The sequence below is a fragment of the Calypte anna genome, chromosome 5, assembly GCF_003957555.1.
Source record: "Calypte anna isolate BGI_N300 chromosome 5, bCalAnn1_v1.p, whole genome shotgun sequence".
NCBI lineage: Eukaryota > Metazoa > Chordata > Aves > Apodiformes > Trochilidae > Calypte > Calypte anna.
This window is the reverse complement of record NC_044250.1, coordinates 3,715,240-3,733,624: the sequence shown is the minus strand read 5'-3', so window position 1 is coordinate 3,733,624 and position 18,385 is coordinate 3,715,240. Positions and strand designations below refer to the sequence as shown.

The 18,385-nt window shown below is 37.6% G+C and overlaps 1 protein-coding gene across 1 annotated transcript in view; it reads right to left on the bottom strand.

Moving 5' to 3' along the window:
• The window catches only part of NAV2 (neuron navigator 2), a 197,132-nt gene that overhangs the window by 17,240 nt on the left and 161,507 nt on the right, over positions 1–18,385 (bottom strand). Inside the window, exons 19-28 of the mRNA XM_030450955.1 lie at positions 16,543–16,703; positions 14,294–14,482; positions 10,796–10,848; positions 8,646–8,669; positions 8,453–8,527; positions 5,322–5,405; positions 4,651–4,762; positions 4,020–4,165; positions 1,844–1,852; positions 1,258–1,430 (exon numbers count right to left, since the gene is read on the bottom strand). Of these exons, the coding sequence (XP_030306815.1) occupies positions 1,258–1,430; positions 1,844–1,852; positions 4,020–4,165; positions 4,651–4,762; positions 5,322–5,405; positions 8,453–8,527; positions 8,646–8,669; positions 10,796–10,848; positions 14,294–14,482; positions 16,543–16,703 (1,026 nt within the window). The remainder of the gene's footprint in view (positions 1–1,257; positions 1,431–1,843; positions 1,853–4,019; positions 4,166–4,650; positions 4,763–5,321; positions 5,406–8,452; positions 8,528–8,645; positions 8,670–10,795; positions 10,849–14,293; positions 14,483–16,542; positions 16,704–18,385) is intronic.

Here is an 18,385-nt window from a genome sequence, read left to right as displayed (position 1 = left end):
GGTTGTTATTTTTCTTTAATCAGCATCAGTAACAGAATTATGGAAGTAATTTCCTATTGGATAGTCTGCATCTTTTTTCATGGGAGTTGCCATAAAGGAAAACTTCTAAAGCCAAAATCTAAATAAATTTAGGGGGTGTAGGCAGTAAAAGCAGTTGGTTGGAGATTGATGAGTTTACAGACAGATTTAAAGCTCACCAGGTGTGCACAGCTGGGTTTCCCTGAACTGTTCTGGAGGGCTTCAGGACTCTACACCTATTGAAGCATGATAAATTCCTGCTTGCTTTAGAGCACTCATGCTTCAAACATTTTTGGTGGCATTTTTCTTCCCTCCTCCCACAGAAAAAGATTCTGGGTGAATAACATTTCAACACATTCCTAAGTGTAGCTATAGAAAGATCAATTACACAGTTGCATGCTTTGAGGGACATTTTCTTGAAAATGTTTCTCCCTAAATCAGGTTAATGAGAGAGGTTTTCCCCACCAAAAAGCCAGTAAACCAAAATATGTATGTTTTATTTCTATTTCAGCATTCCCTCCATTTGCACACTTACTTTTTTCTCATGTTTAGCCTTTTGGCTTTCATGTCAGGATGAAACATATGCACACAGCACTTTGACTGATGACAGATGGGATCATTTTCTGACAATTTGCTGGCCTTAAGATTTCTAAAGCATAATTTGCTGTAGTCACCAGAAATTCACTGAGTTAGGTTCAAGAGACTAAAAAATTAATGGGGGATTATCTTCTGCTCCTAACATTTCACCATTATTATAGGGCTGGAAACTATTGCTACTGTTTACACTTCTTCATGGATATTTAAATTCCACTTTTCTATCCCCTGCCTGTAATCTCCTTTGACTACAGAACATTCCAGAGAGGCAGTAGCTGAAAGTGTGATCTTTGTTCATTCTTTTGTCAGTATGACAGGGCTGAGGGTTGTACCCAGAACACTTAAAACAGTCCCCCTCTGGGGTATAAAATCAGTGATGTTTGGGAATCAAACTGACTGGTGCCAACAGAGCAGCCCTGACCCACAGGACAATCCCAGCTGGCCCACTATGGCTTTTTATACAGATGTGCAGATTCTTAAACAGAAGAACCAACATGGACAGGATGCTGGAAGGTACATTCTGTCCCTGCTTGTTTTGGAAAACATGGGATCTCTCCAAAGCATGCTCTTTCTCCTCCCCTCTACCAATGCAGCCAGATGCCTTCCACTACATTTTCTATCTAAAAAAAAAAAAAAATCACTTACAGTGAATTGGAATGGGAAGCTCTCAGCAATGGGGTTGAAACAGTTGAGTTGTGGTGTGGTAGCTTTGGTGAAGAAGGTAATGAAGAATCAGTCATCTCCTCAATGTCTGAATGAGAAGATGCTGACTTGGGGGATTTCTTTTTACCAAAAGCTTGCTTGAAGGAGCTGCGTAGCTGAGAAAACAAGACCACAACAACAGGCACATCACTGAGGATGAAACCAGGCCAAAAAAAGCCACAGAGTAAGAACTCTCACATGCAAATTCTCCAAATGATACAGCCAGACTCGCATGTATTTTAACACAGGTAAAAAATAATAAAATAAAATAATAAAAAAAGCTTTTTTTCCCCTTAACTACTTTATGAGATTAATAAGGTCAATAGGACTGGAGAGCAATGGCTCTGAATTTTCAGACAACTATTTTACAGCAAACTCTGTTCAGTGCAACAAGCTTTACAGTGAGGTTGTAGCAACTTGCAGCTCTAATTTAAGGTGGCTCAGACAAGGTTAATGATGCTGAACTGGTTAGTGATGTGCATGGGGGGGTTAGCTTTGTATCTCATAGTTTAAAGTAGGTCTTCCTTACCTCATTAACCTGCCGGAAGAAGAGCAAGCAAAAGGAAGAGGGGGAAGGAAAAAAGACATGTTTTAACAGATAAAGCCAGTGATAAGGAAAGCTTTGGATTTCTAAGAAAAACATGACCAATAATCAACAAAGACCAACTTTTCCAAAACCAGGTGATTCAAACAACATGTGATAATTTTTCCATGATTTGAGGGAGACACCAGACCCCAATCTCCTAACCATTTAAATTATCTTTTCCTTCTCAGACAGGATGTTTGGCTGACAGCCACATTAACACTGTGTTTTTCCTTGCAGGAACAAGTATTCCACCAGGTGAAAAGATGGAATCTTCTCTACCTACCTGCAATCCAAATAACCTTTCCTCATGTGACTGCAATTTTCCAAACAGCAAAAAGAATGAATATTCATGTGATTAAACTGATGTCATCCTGACAACCTGATTCAACAGTTTTCACAAAGTGCTTGTTCAACACTCTTGTATCTCAGGTTTAAATTTTAGACTCAACTGTGGAGTCTGAGTTTGGACTTCATGACCCTCATGAATTTCTTCCAGCTCAGGATATTCCATGAACATTGTTTAATGCTATCAGACATTACATGTGTAAACAGGCTGGCTTAATGTGAACTAAATTTATTTATAAACTAGACAACTTCTACGGTGAGAAATGTTGAAAATCTGGTGTTTTGGATCTGAATAGGCAGCTGCATTTTTTTATATATAACAAAGAGATCTTGGCTGTAACTTCCTCAATATTTGTGGAATGAAAAATGTGTGAGCCAGACTCACAATTTTTTTTTGGTGAATTACTGATTAAATATTTAGTTTTAATTTCACAGCAGTGATGTACTGATTTTTAACAACAACATATCCTGTTTCTTCTACTTCATGAAAACCTTATTTATTTTTCTTTATAATAAGATGTTTCCTTAACCTATTTTACAAATAATCATCTGACGAATGAGATGTGTAGGTTGATGTAGGATAATACCTACTGGGTTACAATAATAAAGAGAAGCTAAAGCAAAAACCTAAAGTGTTTATCTTAACTAAGGCTTAATGATTACAAAAGGTCTGTGTCACAAATTATAAGTCACAAGCAATTGAGCAATTACAGCAATTTAGTTCATCTGTAACTAATGTATAACCCAGCACAAGAAAGATTTGGAGATGACATTGTTTCCATTCAAGCTATTATTTAAAGGCAGAGTGGAAATACTGTTGTTAGGAAGGAGCTGGCAAGATATCAAAATGAAACCCCTGGGAGCAGAGAGACACAAAAACAGGAATCTGCTCAGGTAACTGTTTCTTGAAGCTTAGGAGTTTAACAAACATTTCTGAGAGGTTATTGTGCAAATACAAATCAAGCTTCTACCAGCTCCAAACACATTTTGTGCCTATAGAGACTCAGCCAAAAGATTCAGGGAGATTTAAATTCAGTGGGAAGGAAGGGGTGGACTGCATTACTGGCTACAATAAAGGATCTAGGAACTTCAGTCCAAACTACAATCCAACTAGGTTGCTAAGGCAGATAGGATCTAATTCAAAATGGAGTTTAATATAATGTACCTTTCCTCCAGTACAGGGTACCTGGTACACAGTACATGATAAGCAAAGAGAGAAAAAATGGGAAATTAAAGGTAAGTACTGCAAAATCTTGCAAAATCAATGTCCATCACAATAAATTCTTAAAGACTGGTAATTATTTTTTTGTTGTAGAACTCCACAATAATGTTCAAAGCAGAGTTCTCAAAGAAGTATTTAATACATTCACTTAAAAGAAAGCCCTACAAGACAAAAAGAAAAAAAAAAAAACAAAGAAACAACTAAGAATAATTTCTTGTTGTGGATTTGTTTTAATGACAGACGTTGAGTTTTCCCTAAGGGGTTGGCCACCGTATTAGTTTTAACCAGAGCTGATCTTTGACAGCTTTTTTTAATTTAAAACCAGCCTTTTGGCTGTTAAGCTAAAACTCAATCCTGGGCAGAGTCAACACAACCAAATACATCACTTACAACTCAATTAAGTCTTCAAAAGAGAGTTTACAGAGGATTTCACCAGTGCACAGTCCTTGTCGCACAAGGGGAGGAGGAAGGAGGAGCTGAGCAGCTGGATTTCACCCTGCATCTTCTGCCTATTTTACAGAAACCTCGTGCAAACTGTTGAAATGCACTCACCCAGTTCTTCCTCTTCTTTTTCTTGGAATCACTCTCAATGTTGCTCCCCACACTGGAGTGACTGGTAGCACTGTTGATACTGGAGACACTATCTGAAGAGTGCTGCCGCCGGATCCGCAGGTCGCCGGGCTGAGCAGCTCCAGGTCCTGCAGATGAAGGGAGGAGGTGTCAAAATAATAAATAATAAGAAATTGGATGTGAGTGTCAATGACTGGGATAAGTAAGAGATGTGAGATAGGACACAACTGCAACCCGAGCTTAGATTGGAAATGGCTGAAAACCCTGAAGAAAATAAAGCCTGACAGCTCGGAGAGATGGGGACCTCTGCTCCTTGCTGCCCCACATCCCTGTCTGTATGGGTGAATCACTGAATTCTTAAATTCATTGAACTCAAACTTCAGGTGAAAAAGCTCTGTTAAAACACCTTTTCAAAACATCCATTTACTTCTGTAGAACTGACTGCACTGATTACACAGATGCCCATTTCAAACCCCCACATGACACCAAACAAGCAACTAGAGCATGCTCATGAGACAAAGATGATCTCAGATGGTTACATCAGCTATCACCAAGAGGTCTGAAGCCCCACAAGGACCACACTGCCACTAAATGTAGTGCTTTTGCTTCTCACCTTTGCAGTTGAGCTCTGGTGTGTTGATGACTCCATTAATGGCAGCCTGGGCAGCAGCATTCTGCTTCTTCAGTAGTTCAATTGTCTTCCTCAACTCGTTCAGTTCTGAGTCCTTGAAAAAAAAAAAAAAAAAAAAAAAGTGATATGTTGGAAAATGCAATTATATCTAACCTGCATCAAAGAAGCCACATTTCCATCTAAGCATTGGTAGCTGGTAGAAAATTTAAGGAATCTGTGTGTATGGGGATAAGAAAATAATGAAGCCTCAACAGGCTGCAAAACAGCACATCCTAAAAGTAATGGATGTGCTCTGCAACACAGAAATCATGTGCATTCAAGTATTCTGTCCCAAAACCTAATATTACCTCTCTTGCAAAGGTTTTTCTTGGGGTTTCTCTTGGCCATGCTCATGTGTGGATGCAATTGGAAAAGATTTATTATTAAAATATGAAATACTCAATACTGGTGTCCAAAGCAAAATTTTTTACAAATAACCTGATCAGCTGTTAAAACATCCTAACAAGGAAAACAAGTATTTTATACATTTTTTTTATTACATTTTACTCTGTCACCACTGTGATTTTTCTCCCTCCACAACTACAACAGAAGGAGCACAAGTAACAATGCTGGAAACAGAAATTTAAGACCTCCCCAGATATTTTCAAGCTTGCCTTTTGTTCTGCTGTCATGGTCAGGCTCTGCAGTCTGATGGTCATGTTCCCCAGGCTCTGCTCAAATGCTGCCACCAGGTGAGCCTGAAAATTAAAGCATATGGAAGAAGTTGCTTCACTCCCCCCAAACCAGGATATTTTCTGCCAGGTGCTTTATCAGCTGATAAACAGCTCAAAGACTTCTCCAGTATTTGAATACACCTTGCCTGCAGCCAAGGTCCATGTGCTAAACATCATCCCAAGCTTCCTCTTGGCCAATGTTTTGGGTTTTTTTTTTATTTCTCATGAAGCACTGAGAACCCAATATTGATTATATTAAGGACATCAGTAAAGAGCTGAAATTGACTGAGAAGTGTAAGGAAGGAAAAGTAGATTGAGAAGATGGAAAGGAACTTGATAAAAGTGAACTATAATTCTAGTGCCATGATATAGCAGTGCTTTACAGGTACACGTGTATTTATTTATAGATATATGTATAAATATAACATATATATCTATATATATCCATATCTAGATGCAGTTGCACATGCAGCTGAACACAGGCATAGTTCAATATAGATTTGTATCACCAGCCACAATAATCTACACTAACCATAGCAAATATTATTTTATTTCTCCATTATAAACACTTTTATACACACAGCAACAACACTGTGTGAAAGCTTTCCAAGGGGAAAAAAGGACATTCTCTCACCTAAATATATACAGAATAGCAAATCCTTTCAGAGAGCTATTCCAGACTTATTCAGCAGCAGCACACAGCTGACTTATCCTAAACAACTGTTCTGAAAACAAACAGGAGCAGTACAATAACACTGGGATGTGCACCTCTCATTCCCACCACCCCCTATGAAAATAACCAGAGCTGAGACTGTGAGAAAACAGCAAAACGTAATTTAAACCCTCATGCTACCCATGGATGAAAATCTAAATATTTATTTTACAAACAGGGACTGCAAAGCTTCTGTTGGGGAGGATGAACAGGGAAGAACAAAACTGATATTCAGGAATCCTCAGCAACACTTTGCAAGGAAAAAATACTTGGCAAGGGCAAAAAAAAGTGGATTAATAATGGAATTAAAACTTTTAATGCTTTGAACTGAATCTCCAGAAAAAGATGCTCTTTTAAAACCAGATCAGGCACCTTGAAATTATTCCTATCTGGAGTCTGTTCTGTGAGTTAGAGAAAAGAGTTATTTTCATGTTCTAGCTGGAGTGAAACCTCTTTAAATTCTTACCCCTGATGGCCTGAGAAGCACCAAAAGTTGCTGTGTCTATACCAGAAAATGCAGGGGAAAAAATAAATTAAATAAAGAGATTAATTGAAACTCCCTAGATTAAAAGCATTCTATTAAAAAAACCTTGTGGAAAGGAAATGTCTGTAAAGCAATGTCTTAACAAAAAGCATCTATTAGCCTTAACTTTTTGGGGAAGAGACCTGACCTTTTACATGGAAAAAGAGTATGTTCTCTGAAAATAAGTGACTGGAGATAAATCTATTAGTAGGAGAGTTACAGCAACATCTCTGCAGCAATCTGTTACTCATTTATGGACAAATCAGGGGCAGGTCCAAGTCTAAGAAGTTTAAATTGCATGAATAAACAACAACATTTTAGTAAAGTGAATGAAGCAAAAATGAATTATTATCAACATCATAAATGATGCTAACTTTTGGGGTGGTAAATCCTCCCCCAGAAAAACAGAAATTATCCCAAAGAAAGTCAAACTGTACAGCACCAGCACGTTAAAAATTAATTTCTGCAAAGCCAGTGGTAGTAACAACTCACACATTTTTTTGGAAATTAATAATAAATGGGGCAGGCACCATGGAGTAGTGCTATGCTCTTTAGGACAGGTTACTGCTGAGGAACAGCCTGCTGAACCTGAATATCCCATAAAAAAGAATGCACCAGAACTAAGGCAGAGCTAACGGGTTCTTTGTTTGTAGGACATAAGCTGGGTTATTAAAAAACATGATAAATGTCTATGCAAGAGAATCTGGTCTTGCCTTTTCACATGTAAAAGAAGCTTCTGGATAAAAAATAATTCGTGTATTCAGTCCCCTTTGTATTTGAAAGGCAAACTTAAGTTTTAATTTTTGGAAGATTTAAAAAAAAAATGTCTTTTTCTCTTGGGAAAGTGACTGAGTGGTTACGTGCAGTCCATGTAACCTTCTCCATTAGCTGTGTTCCTGGTTTTGGAAGCTGGCTGAAGCACAGTCATGCCTGCAGTGAACACCCCAGTAGATTACCCCCCAAATTCCTCCTATTTAGAGAGTAGCTGGACAGGAATGCCCTCTGCAGTAGCCTCCATTCTGATGTTTATCCATTCCCACAAACTAGGATGTTGGTATGATCCAGTTTGATGATTATTCATCTGCAAGTTATTTACTCTAGAACTGCTTATTTTCATAGCAAGCTTCTGGTTTGCAGATTTCTGCTATCTGTGACTCCAGCACAGAACTCACAAATAAACTTGCTCAGGGTCACCCATCATGTTGCCTCATCACCTCCTGGCTTTCAAATATTTTCTTTTCTTTTTTTTTTTTTTTTTTTTTCCCCTCAAGTGTCTTACATTACTTATCCATCAAATTCCTTGGAGAAAACAAGAACTACTGTCTGCACTGGTTAGAAATGAGGAATGACCATTCCTTAGGCATAACTTGAAATCAGTTCTCAGAGTCCCTTTAGCCACTGTTACCTCTCATGCCATTAGCTCATATCTTGCAATAGCAAAATGCATTTCAAACCCTATTTCTACTGATTTTTATTCCTAATAATTATTAGTTTCATCTGTATCTCATCCCACCCAAATGTCAATGCAAAACACTATTTACAATAAAAAAATACCCCAACTTCAATGATTTTCTCAACACACGAAGATGATTTACATAGATCTAAAGCAGAATGAGTATTATAATTCAGTATTTAAAGGAAGACACAAGACAGTTCAGTAGGACAGAAGATATTATTTTTGGAAAGGTCCCACATGCATGCAGTCACTCTTTTAAACACCCAGGTAATGTGAACCAAAAGTCAGACACATTGATTTTTTTCTGCCCCCTAAAAAACTGGGGTGGCAAGTGGTGCATTAAATGCATTCCCTGGCAGTGTTCTCAGAGCTGTACTCACATTGGCAGTCAACTGAGTTGTCAGAGCTGAGACTTTTTCTTGGGATGCATCCAACTCTCTTCGTAGCTTCCGAATCTATATATTTGAAGAAAGCACTTTTACTGCACCATGATTTGGAGTAATCACAGCAAGACACAAAATGCAGAGTGTCCTGACAGAACATTTGTGCCTGTCAAAACCTGTGTGCTCTTACCTCTGACTGGCACTTTTCTTCAGGCTATAAAATAAAAACAGAAGAAAATAGATGAGGATATTATAACATCACCAGCCTGACAATTCTTTACAATTTTTCAGGTCTGTTTTAATTTTTTGCAGCTGAAAAACTCATGGGAATTCCTCATTTTGGGTTCCTGCATCCATATGCAATTTAAGATTACCTCCTCATTTATTTTCTCTATAGAAAAAGAAACCAAGCTGCTTGTACAGCACTTCTTCCTGCACTTCCTAGCCTGCCAAGCAGTGCAACTCAAGAGTCTGACCCACGGAAAGGTGAAGCCCTGACTGTGTGTAAGGGATTGCCTGAAGCTCTGCAGGCTCAGGACAGTCACAGAACCCAGCAGATCCCAGGAAATTCTTGTTTTTTCCCATGCTCTGCTTGGGATGGAGCTCAGCTTTTTGCATTCCAAAGTGGTGTGGGGAAAATAATAAATTACTTGGGTGCTGCTGCCTAAGGATTGTGGTGATGAAAAGCTGAGCAGACACAACTGGTTATCTGAGGCTGCAAAATGGATGTACTGACCATCCACTGTGGTCTGCATGATCAGACTGTGGCTACTACAGCTTGTTGCTAACCAAAATTATCAGCAAAGAGAAATATATGCTAGGAAGTTGCATACTCCACCACTCTTATGCAAACATGTCCACTACCAGCCTCCACAAAAATTATACCCAGAAACCATGCTATTAAGAGCCACTGGTGCTTGGGCAGCAAAAGTATCAACTAAAGCTTAGGAATAGCTGCTGAGTGCTCTTCTTGTGGCTCTCAGGGTTATAAATAACAGCCCCAAAAGAAAAGACCTCCCAATATGTTATCTGGTTTGGCTTCATATGGACTTTGCTTGAGACAAGTTCAATAACAAAACTAACAAAATAATTTTTAAATTTATTAGCAAGCTCTTAGGGTCAGGCTACACATGCAGTTTCCTAGCAGTGAAACATGTGAAAAAACACTAAAAATAACACCATGTTGCCTCAACAGACTTCAGAGACAGTTGTACATCATCTTCCAAGAGCAAGTTCTTCCATGTACCCTTGTATCACAGGTTTGTTTCAGGTGTGGATGTCTGGGAAGCATGAAGGTGCATCATGCATCATGTGAAACTGAAGATCCTATTCAATTATCACATATTTTAGAGGTAATTATTATCCACTGCTTTTCAAAAGGGTTGTGCTTAAAGGGGGCCTACAAGAAAGATGGAGACAAACTTTTTTGTAGGGCTTGGAGCACTAGGACAAGGAGAAATGGTTTTCAGCTAAAAGAGGGTGCATTTACACTAGATAAAAGGAAGAAATTTTTTAAAATGAGGAAGGTGAGACAGAGGAAGAGGTTGCCCAGAGAGGTGATGGTGCCCCAGAACCATTCTAGGTCAGGTTGGATGGGACTCTGAGCACCCTCATCGAGTTGAAGATGTCCCTGCTCATTACACAGGGGTTGAGCAACATCCCCTCCAACTCAGCCTGTTCTATTATTTTTAAGAAACTCCCCAAACCTTTTATCAGGCTGGCTGGGGTATCCACAGTCTTCCACAGTAAATGGAAAATCTTTCATCAGGCTATTAGTAAATCAGCAAAAGTAACAAGCATTTGAAAACTCCAGTATTTTTTAACTCCAGCAAGCCTTATTTTAGCATCACATAACCTAACTGAAGACACACTTCTGGAGAAAATATTACTGGCACAGTTTTCTGTTTTCTTTAGAATTATTAAAACCTGTGCATTAAGAAACTTACTCAAACATCTTTAGTATCAAATCATTATTCCAAGGCTGGAATGACTTTAAACAGCAAATTTTAGGTGCTTTAGATAATGAAAGCTCAAATCTCCTTAGATCTACTGAGGCCCTTTGTAGCAAAGCTTATTTAATGTAGCTGTAAAATACTGAATAAAAAATAAATTGCTGCTTTTAGGCCATTAGCATCTGTGTTTAATGTTGATACTGTTAAATATCCACAGACATCTTTATGAATGTAAACACTTTCTTCATCCAGAACATAATCAAATTAAAAATGCTTTTTAAAAAAAAAAAACAACAAAAATCTCCTCCTTGAATGGCAACAATAATTAGCACAACAGTAGCACTGAATTAAATTAGCAAAACCAATTAGTTTATTTCATTATACTCACTGTTGAATATATAGATGATGTACTGGATACCAGAGAGAGAGAAGAACCATGCACTAAAGGAAAGAAAATAAACACAATGAATATAAATACAGCAAACCCACAGTGGATTCATCACAGATAATCCACTGCCAGTGATCAGCCTGCTGAAGAAATAGTTCCACAAATTTCATCAGCCAGCACAAACTTAATTATATTATTGCACCATTAATGTAGTTTGAAGAATGCATGGCCAGGTAGTACAATCCATAAACTTTGACTTGCTGGAGTTGTTTTAACAATTTAATAATACTTGGTTTTCTTTTGAAAAGTGAGGTGTGGTCACAAAGACTGAAAAATTTTGATGAAAAGTTGTTCAGAATTAAGTATTTCTTATGACAACTTAAGACTCCTACAAAAGGGCTTACTCAAGATAGAAAACCCAATAAATTAACTGATCTTTCTTTAAAGCAATGACTTTTCTTCAACATGGCAAAGTTTGTAGTATTGGAGTGAAAACATGGCTACAAACCCTTTTCTGGAACTGTTTCAAGCAGTTTTTGCACTTAATATATAGATTCAGTAAAAGATACACATATATATTGATTTTCAAGGTTGTTACCATCACCCTGATGTTAGGAATTATGTAATTTCATTTTTTATTATGCTATTAAAAAAAAACACCTACCTGAAGCTATTCTTTCTGCTACTGAAACATGCAAAATTAGCCTTCTTTTTATTTTTAGATATAAAATACTATTAATTGAAATATTCATGCAAACTCCAAGCCGCTTCATAAAAATGGCATGAAATCTTGTTAAATCACTTTTTCTTTCATCTAAAACCTCCAGAAAAAGAAAAAAAGTAAGCTGAGAAAAGCTGTCCTAATCACCTACTGCTACTCTCCTACATTCATAATAAAAGGGCTCTGCTTTCCCACTGACATTGTATCCTAAGGGAAAGCTGGAAAGAGAAGTAAACAAAGTCTAGGATGGCTTCTGAAGGAATTTAAGACAATTTAGAAAACCCACAAGAAAGCACAAAAACTCTCACCCCATTTACTTTTTCTAGCTAATCATATTTTCAATTAAAATGACTTTCATAGTCAAGGACTGCACTGCAGTAAGAACATAAAAATATCTGGCCTGAGTCAGAGCCAGGGGCTGCTTAATCCTGTGCTCCATCTCTGGCTGCAACCACAGCACATGGTGAGGGAAAAGAATGCAAGAAGGAGGCAGGTATCCTGGGATTTTTTTCCCCAGGTACATCTTTGCATCTTCTGGGAATCAGCAGAAATGGAAATTCCTGAGATGGAAGCTCGAGCCAGACCATTATTTTTCATAGTTGCTGTGATCTCTCTACCATTAACTTGCTTCACTGCTTCTGAAGCCACTGATGTATTTTGTCTGCAAAACCCTTGTGTTTAGAAAGATAATTCCTTGCAGTTGTTTTAGGCTGATTCAGCAGGTTCTGGAGTGTCTCCACAACACTGTGATAGGAGAAGTAATGGATAAACAACTTCCTCATAATACACTAAATTATGGATTATCATCACCCTCCAAACATCCTTTCTCCAAGCTTAAGATTCCTCATCTATTTTAGGTCTCTTCATATCATAGATGCTAAACTCCTAACATCTCCTTGTCACTTCTCTTTCTACCTGCATTTTACCCTTCAGACTGCCCTCTGCAAGAAGGAAACCCAAAGCACAGGCAGTGCTGCACAAGGCCACCAATAGACTCATACAGATAATGTAATTTTGTTTTCTGGCTTGCCTCTCTAGATTTGTGCAGTTTTTTTACTAAGAGGGATGTATTCCAAAGAGCAACCATATCAGCTGGCCAGAGGAGAAACTGAGTCCTTTCCAATGGCTTGGGACACACACATTTTAGAATCAGCACCAACTGGATCATGTTGAGACTTTGAAGGAGCAAAGATTCAAAATGAAAAAAGAGAAAGAACACATAAATCTGGGATCCATACTCCTGCCTTGAAAAGCATCACCACTGCATTGCTTGAATGTGTAGATAACCTGAGATTTCTAGTTTCAAGGATAGCTAAGGAGTTAATATTTTTGCACAATTTCTTTTTAAAGTCTCTACAGATGGCTACTTTGAGGCTATTTAATTAAGAGCCTGAAGGCAGTTATGCTCTTGAGTGATTCCTGGTTTTTGCAGTTAACATGCATCTGCATGCATGCTACAAACCCAAATTGTTTGGGAGCTATTATTTTAAAGCACTATAAATGCATAGGCAAGCATGTATCACTTTTCATGTTAGAAAAGAAAGGGTCTAGCTGTGATCAATGGTCCAAAAAGCAGAGGGAACAACAGGTACTGCAGAGAGGAACACAAAAAGGAATACAAATGTATATATTCCAAGGGCAATTAATTTTATTACTTTGTTTAGGACCTGGATTTATGTTTCATTGACACTGGCTGATTGTATAAAATCAATTTGTTTGTTAACCACAGATTTATTTTCTATAATACTTTTTGATCTTTTCTATCAAGATGAAAGTGAATGAGACCCCACAGGTTTGATAGCACAGGACAAGATACCTGACCATAACCAGAACCACTTGTGATTCCCTGAGAAATAAGCAGGAGGTAATAAACAGGCTACCCCTGCCTGTATGGAGACCACCTAAGCATCTATCCCACCTGGTAAATTATTAATTGTCCTTGTAGGTCCCCCAAAATTAGGAAAACCTGAAAGGGATTTCTGCAGCAAGGTCAAATTCCTTCCCCAAACACAAAAGTGATCTTTTTCTACTGCTTTCAAGCCTGGAAGTTTGTAGAGGTGTCTTGGGCTTCATTTTTATTACATTTTTAAAATAAATGAAAAGCACTTTGGAGACCATTCCACCTAACTCTTCCCTTTTCCTTTTCTTTAAATGGTTCATCCTCAAACATTTAATACTTATTAAGTATTCTCCCAAATTAGTCTTCTGGACAAGAATTTCTGAATTATAAGATATAGTTTAACCTTCAACATGCTAAATAGATTTGCTGCAATCTTAAGCATGCTTAAACAACTAGAGTTACAATTCTTCAAAGATATCTTCAATAAAACCTGAGTAAGTTTTGCTGTAGTACCTCTTGCAAAACCAAATCTATGTATAACAGCAATGCAGTGATTCAAGTTCCTTCACAGATCACATCAAGGAATTCTTTAGCAAGAGCAGGAGTGTTCTTCAGAGAGTGGAATACAACTGACTAAGCATCAGCAATTTTTGTTCATGATCATCCAGGTTTCCAAGAGCATGGCACAGAGGTTAATTCCTGTAATGACACAGTTTTCCTTTACTGCATTATCCTGATCAAGCAGAAGGATCACTGAATGGATACCAGCACAAGGATGACCAGGAGTAAAGTTTTATCTGACACTGAGAACTCCACAGGCAGAGAATCGTGCTCTGAAATGACCCCTACGCTGAACTGGAAAGCACCAAATTTTAACCTGGTTTGTGTGAAAATGCCATCTCCTAGAATTTCCAGCCCCATCACAGACTTTACTGACCTTCTTCAAAGCCATCACGGAAGGAACCAGACCGACTCATTGTTCTGCTTTTCTCATCCAGGGACATGGAGCTGTTCCTGAAGCGTGTGTCACTGTAGGGGTCGTAGGGCCCATCTGCGTTGGAGAGGCTGTGGGTCCGTAGCATGGTTGGATTTGAGAGGCTCATCTGGGCTGCAGTGGTTGGGCTTGCTAGAAAGTGAAGAATAAACACCAATTGATTGGCACGACCACAAATTTTCATACCTAATTTTTTTTGCAACCACCAAAAAACCTTTTTGTTGTTTTTCTTTAAGACACGAATTTTGGATGTCATCCTCTCCAGGCTTCGTTATTTTTTCAAGTTCAATTAATTCAAATAAGAGGTATGCAAATCCAGGTAGTGAATATTGAAACTCAAGTAAACAAGGTCATTTTAAACATGGTGATATGTCTGTGCTTCTACAGACAAGCTCAGTCACTAACACCTTGTAGGCATGAGCTACTTAACCCTCGTTTAATTTGGAGGAATCTTGCCCCCAAAAGTACTAAAACACCCAATGGAATCTGAACTAGTGTTTTACCTCTATAGAGCAGGCCTTGCAAACCACCTCCTTCAAAGCCTTTAAGTTCTTAGCAAATGACATTTTGCTATTTACTTAAGTCACTAATTTTAAGAGCTTTCGTTTCCTAATACCTCTATATTTCAGAATTGTTTCTTTCCACTATGAAGTTCTAAGAATTAGAAAATACCAATTTGGCCTCAAAAGCCAATACCCTCCCAGCCAGTGTTTAGAGTACAAAACTTCTACTCCAGTTTCCCATCTTTTTAAATAGCTTTTGCACTAAAATTATAACCTGCAATTTACTAAGAACTCATTCATTTCTGGAAAAAAAGAGAACAAAATTGCTTTTCAACTCCTTTTGATGTGCTGTCACTGCCTGTTTCTACACACTGATGCAAACTACTGTGGAAGATATTACACTTCTTAAAGGCACCCAACATTCACATCAACCTCTGCTGTTAAACACACTGATCTCTCTTCACTCCAATATCTCCAAGCTCCTTCCTAAGAAATAAAAATATTTTCTTATTGCTTGTGGCTAAATAGCTTTTGAAGCTTTTAATGTAAGTAATCTTCAACACTTGCCACAAAGAGTTAACCTGGGCTAGATTTTTTTTTTTTTTTTTTTGACCATTAAAGCACTTTCAAGAACTTCCATGACAGTTTGTTAGCTGTTGGCAATGTAATTACAGCCTGTGTATGCTCAGCTGAAATTTTGTGAAGTGTCAGTTTATTTAAAGCTGTTCATTTAATATGTTTTTTCTCAGCATGCTCAAAGAGAGGCTCTAAAACATCCCTGCTGCCAATTCCAAACTGCAGGGAAAGAAGTGACCCTGTGAGCTGCTGCAAATTCACATGATGCAAGATATTCACATGTTTAGGTTTAACTATTCTGCATGTTATTCACTGCTCTGGAAAAGATGGAAAGGGCTTCTGAAAGTCCAAAAGGAACAGAAAATTTGGTCATAGTGCTTTCCAAATGTCATTTAACTTAAAAGAAAATATATATACTGTTAGGATTGGTTTCTATACCTTATCAAGCTGCAAAGGTAACTAAGCAGCATTTAACCTTCACACCAGAAGGTAACCTTCACACACACTACTGACACTTGAGTTTATTTCAGCTGCTGATATGGCCAATCAGAATCTCTGATGCTTTATGGATCCTGTAAATCAACTTTTATTATTTCCTTCATTCAAAAAGTTTTTTTCATCAATGTAACGAAGTGCAGGAATGGCATTTTTTCTGACTTAAAATTCTTCTGACTTCTATATATTATTTTGGATTGAGCTTTGTGTGATTCTCCAGCAAAGCTCTTGACAAATACAAAGATTAAAGATGAGACTGCCACATAGTGTAAGTAATAAACTTGGGTTTTAAAGCAATATTACTAAACAGACTGACAATCTTTTCAGTTCTTGAAAGACAGTGATGTGGGGTATTAACAACTAGCTCTGCTGAATAGCTCACAGTTTATATTAAGGCATCTGGCTACTCCCAGAAATGCATTTTCAAAGAGTTACTGCAAGGTTGCCACCTTTGGGCATCCCAGATAATAATGCTAATTAGTCACAGATTTCAATAAAAGTGCTTCCTCAGGATGAACCTGGGACTCCAAGCTGCTGCAAGAAAATTCTATTGTGTAATAGGCTATTTTCAAGACACACAACGTATTGCTAGGATTATCCAAACAGATAATTATTCACCAAGCTGTGAGAAGTTAAATCTAGTTCCAGAGGGGGATGTTATGCTGGATCCAGAAGAAAATGGGGAATTGCCAGCAGTATCCTGAAGCCCTCCTGCTGAATGGGACCGCAGCCATTCCTTTGCATCTTCCTGATTGCGGAGCTGGGAGGATGGAGTATACCTGCAAAAACAGGTTTTTTCAAAATAGGCTTTGACATTTAAAATAAAATAAAAATAAAACACCTTAATCATGAAATGTCACAAGACTTGGGGAGGGAGGGAGAGAGGGAAAGAAAGATAGAAGAATTCTCATCCAAGATTTAAGGATTGTGATTATATAAACCTTACACAATTCTGAATTAAGGAGCTGTTCCAAGCTATTTCTAATTCATTCCACTTCTGTCTGGGGAAAAAAAACAAACCCCAAATCTCTTCTCCTATGGCTTCAGAAGTAGCCAAACTCTTAGTGAACACAAAGCTACAGATAAAAGTTTGTGCACCATGGAGTAAAAGTGTATTGTGTGTGTAAGATTAAAGAATAAAGCCATAATTAAAGAAACCTTTGCTTAGGTTATGCCAAAATTCTGTCACTATTTTCATATTTTGGTGCATTGCTAAGCTTAGCTTTCTTTGTCTTATGTTAAAACCAAATTCAAGTCAACAAAGCCAATCTCAGATATTTAAACAAGTTGTGACCTAATATATAGGCCTGTGGAGGTGTAACCCATTTAGTTCACCACTAATAGCTTTAAATCACCAGAAAGCAGACTATGTTTAGCCTTTTCTGAAGGCAAAGAAAACAGCAGAAACATTGCCTATGCCAAAGTCAACAGCAAAACAACCTCAGCAAAGTTTTAAATCTGCTTCTGTGTCTGAAAAACAGGTATGATACCAGAGGTGCTGTGTGAAATAAGTGATAGGGTACAGGTAGCAGCAGAAAGAGCATCATGAAGACAATCATCTGCAGATGGAATTCAGTGCTTTTGAGAAGTATTTATGAGTTACTTGCTCTCTTTCAAAAACTAAACACTTGGAGCATATTCTTAGTTGATATTATCTATTTAATTAGATTCCATCCAACTAAATACTCTCCAGCAAGTTATCTCTTATTAAGACTATTTTAAACCAATGGGAACACTACAATAATCAACACTGTAGAAACTCAGACTTCTTTCAATTGCATTTTTCTGCTCGTGCCTCAACACTTCAGAAATAGCCTCTGACCATCTGCACCTCTCAAACTTTGCACACCTATCAATTTATTAAGAAAGGGGTTTTTAGAAATAATTTTACTTTAACACACTATCAATTTTTTTTTTCAGCATCTAATACCTACCTCTTTAGCACTCAGGTGTTTCAGTCTTAAATGACAGTCTTTATTTATTAGAGACATACTTGAGAATCACAGAAATATTTTAAACACAGTGCTTTGAGCACTTGGCTTCATGGGACAAAGCTGCTGTGAAGAATAATGTACAGAGCACAGAATAAATTGCAGCTGCAATTTCAAGGCATTAACTCAGTGATCCTAGAAGCTGCATGAAGCAATTTTTGAAGCTGCAATTTGCTGAATTGTCTAAGATACCTTCTGTAATACTTGAAGAATTTAATTAACACATCTAATGTTGATTATCTTGCTGGAATTGCTGACTTTGGTGCAGTTTTTTAATATTATAAAAATCATTATCTTACAGAAATACAACATGTATGAGAAGCCAATTGGGAATTTTTTTCCTTCTTTTCTAGGAGAGTAGACATTATACCTATAAGAGCCTTAAATATTTAAGTATTCTGAAGCAAATATATATTTTTTAATTAATATATCCAATCTCATCCTAAAAGGTTTCACATTATATTGAAGAT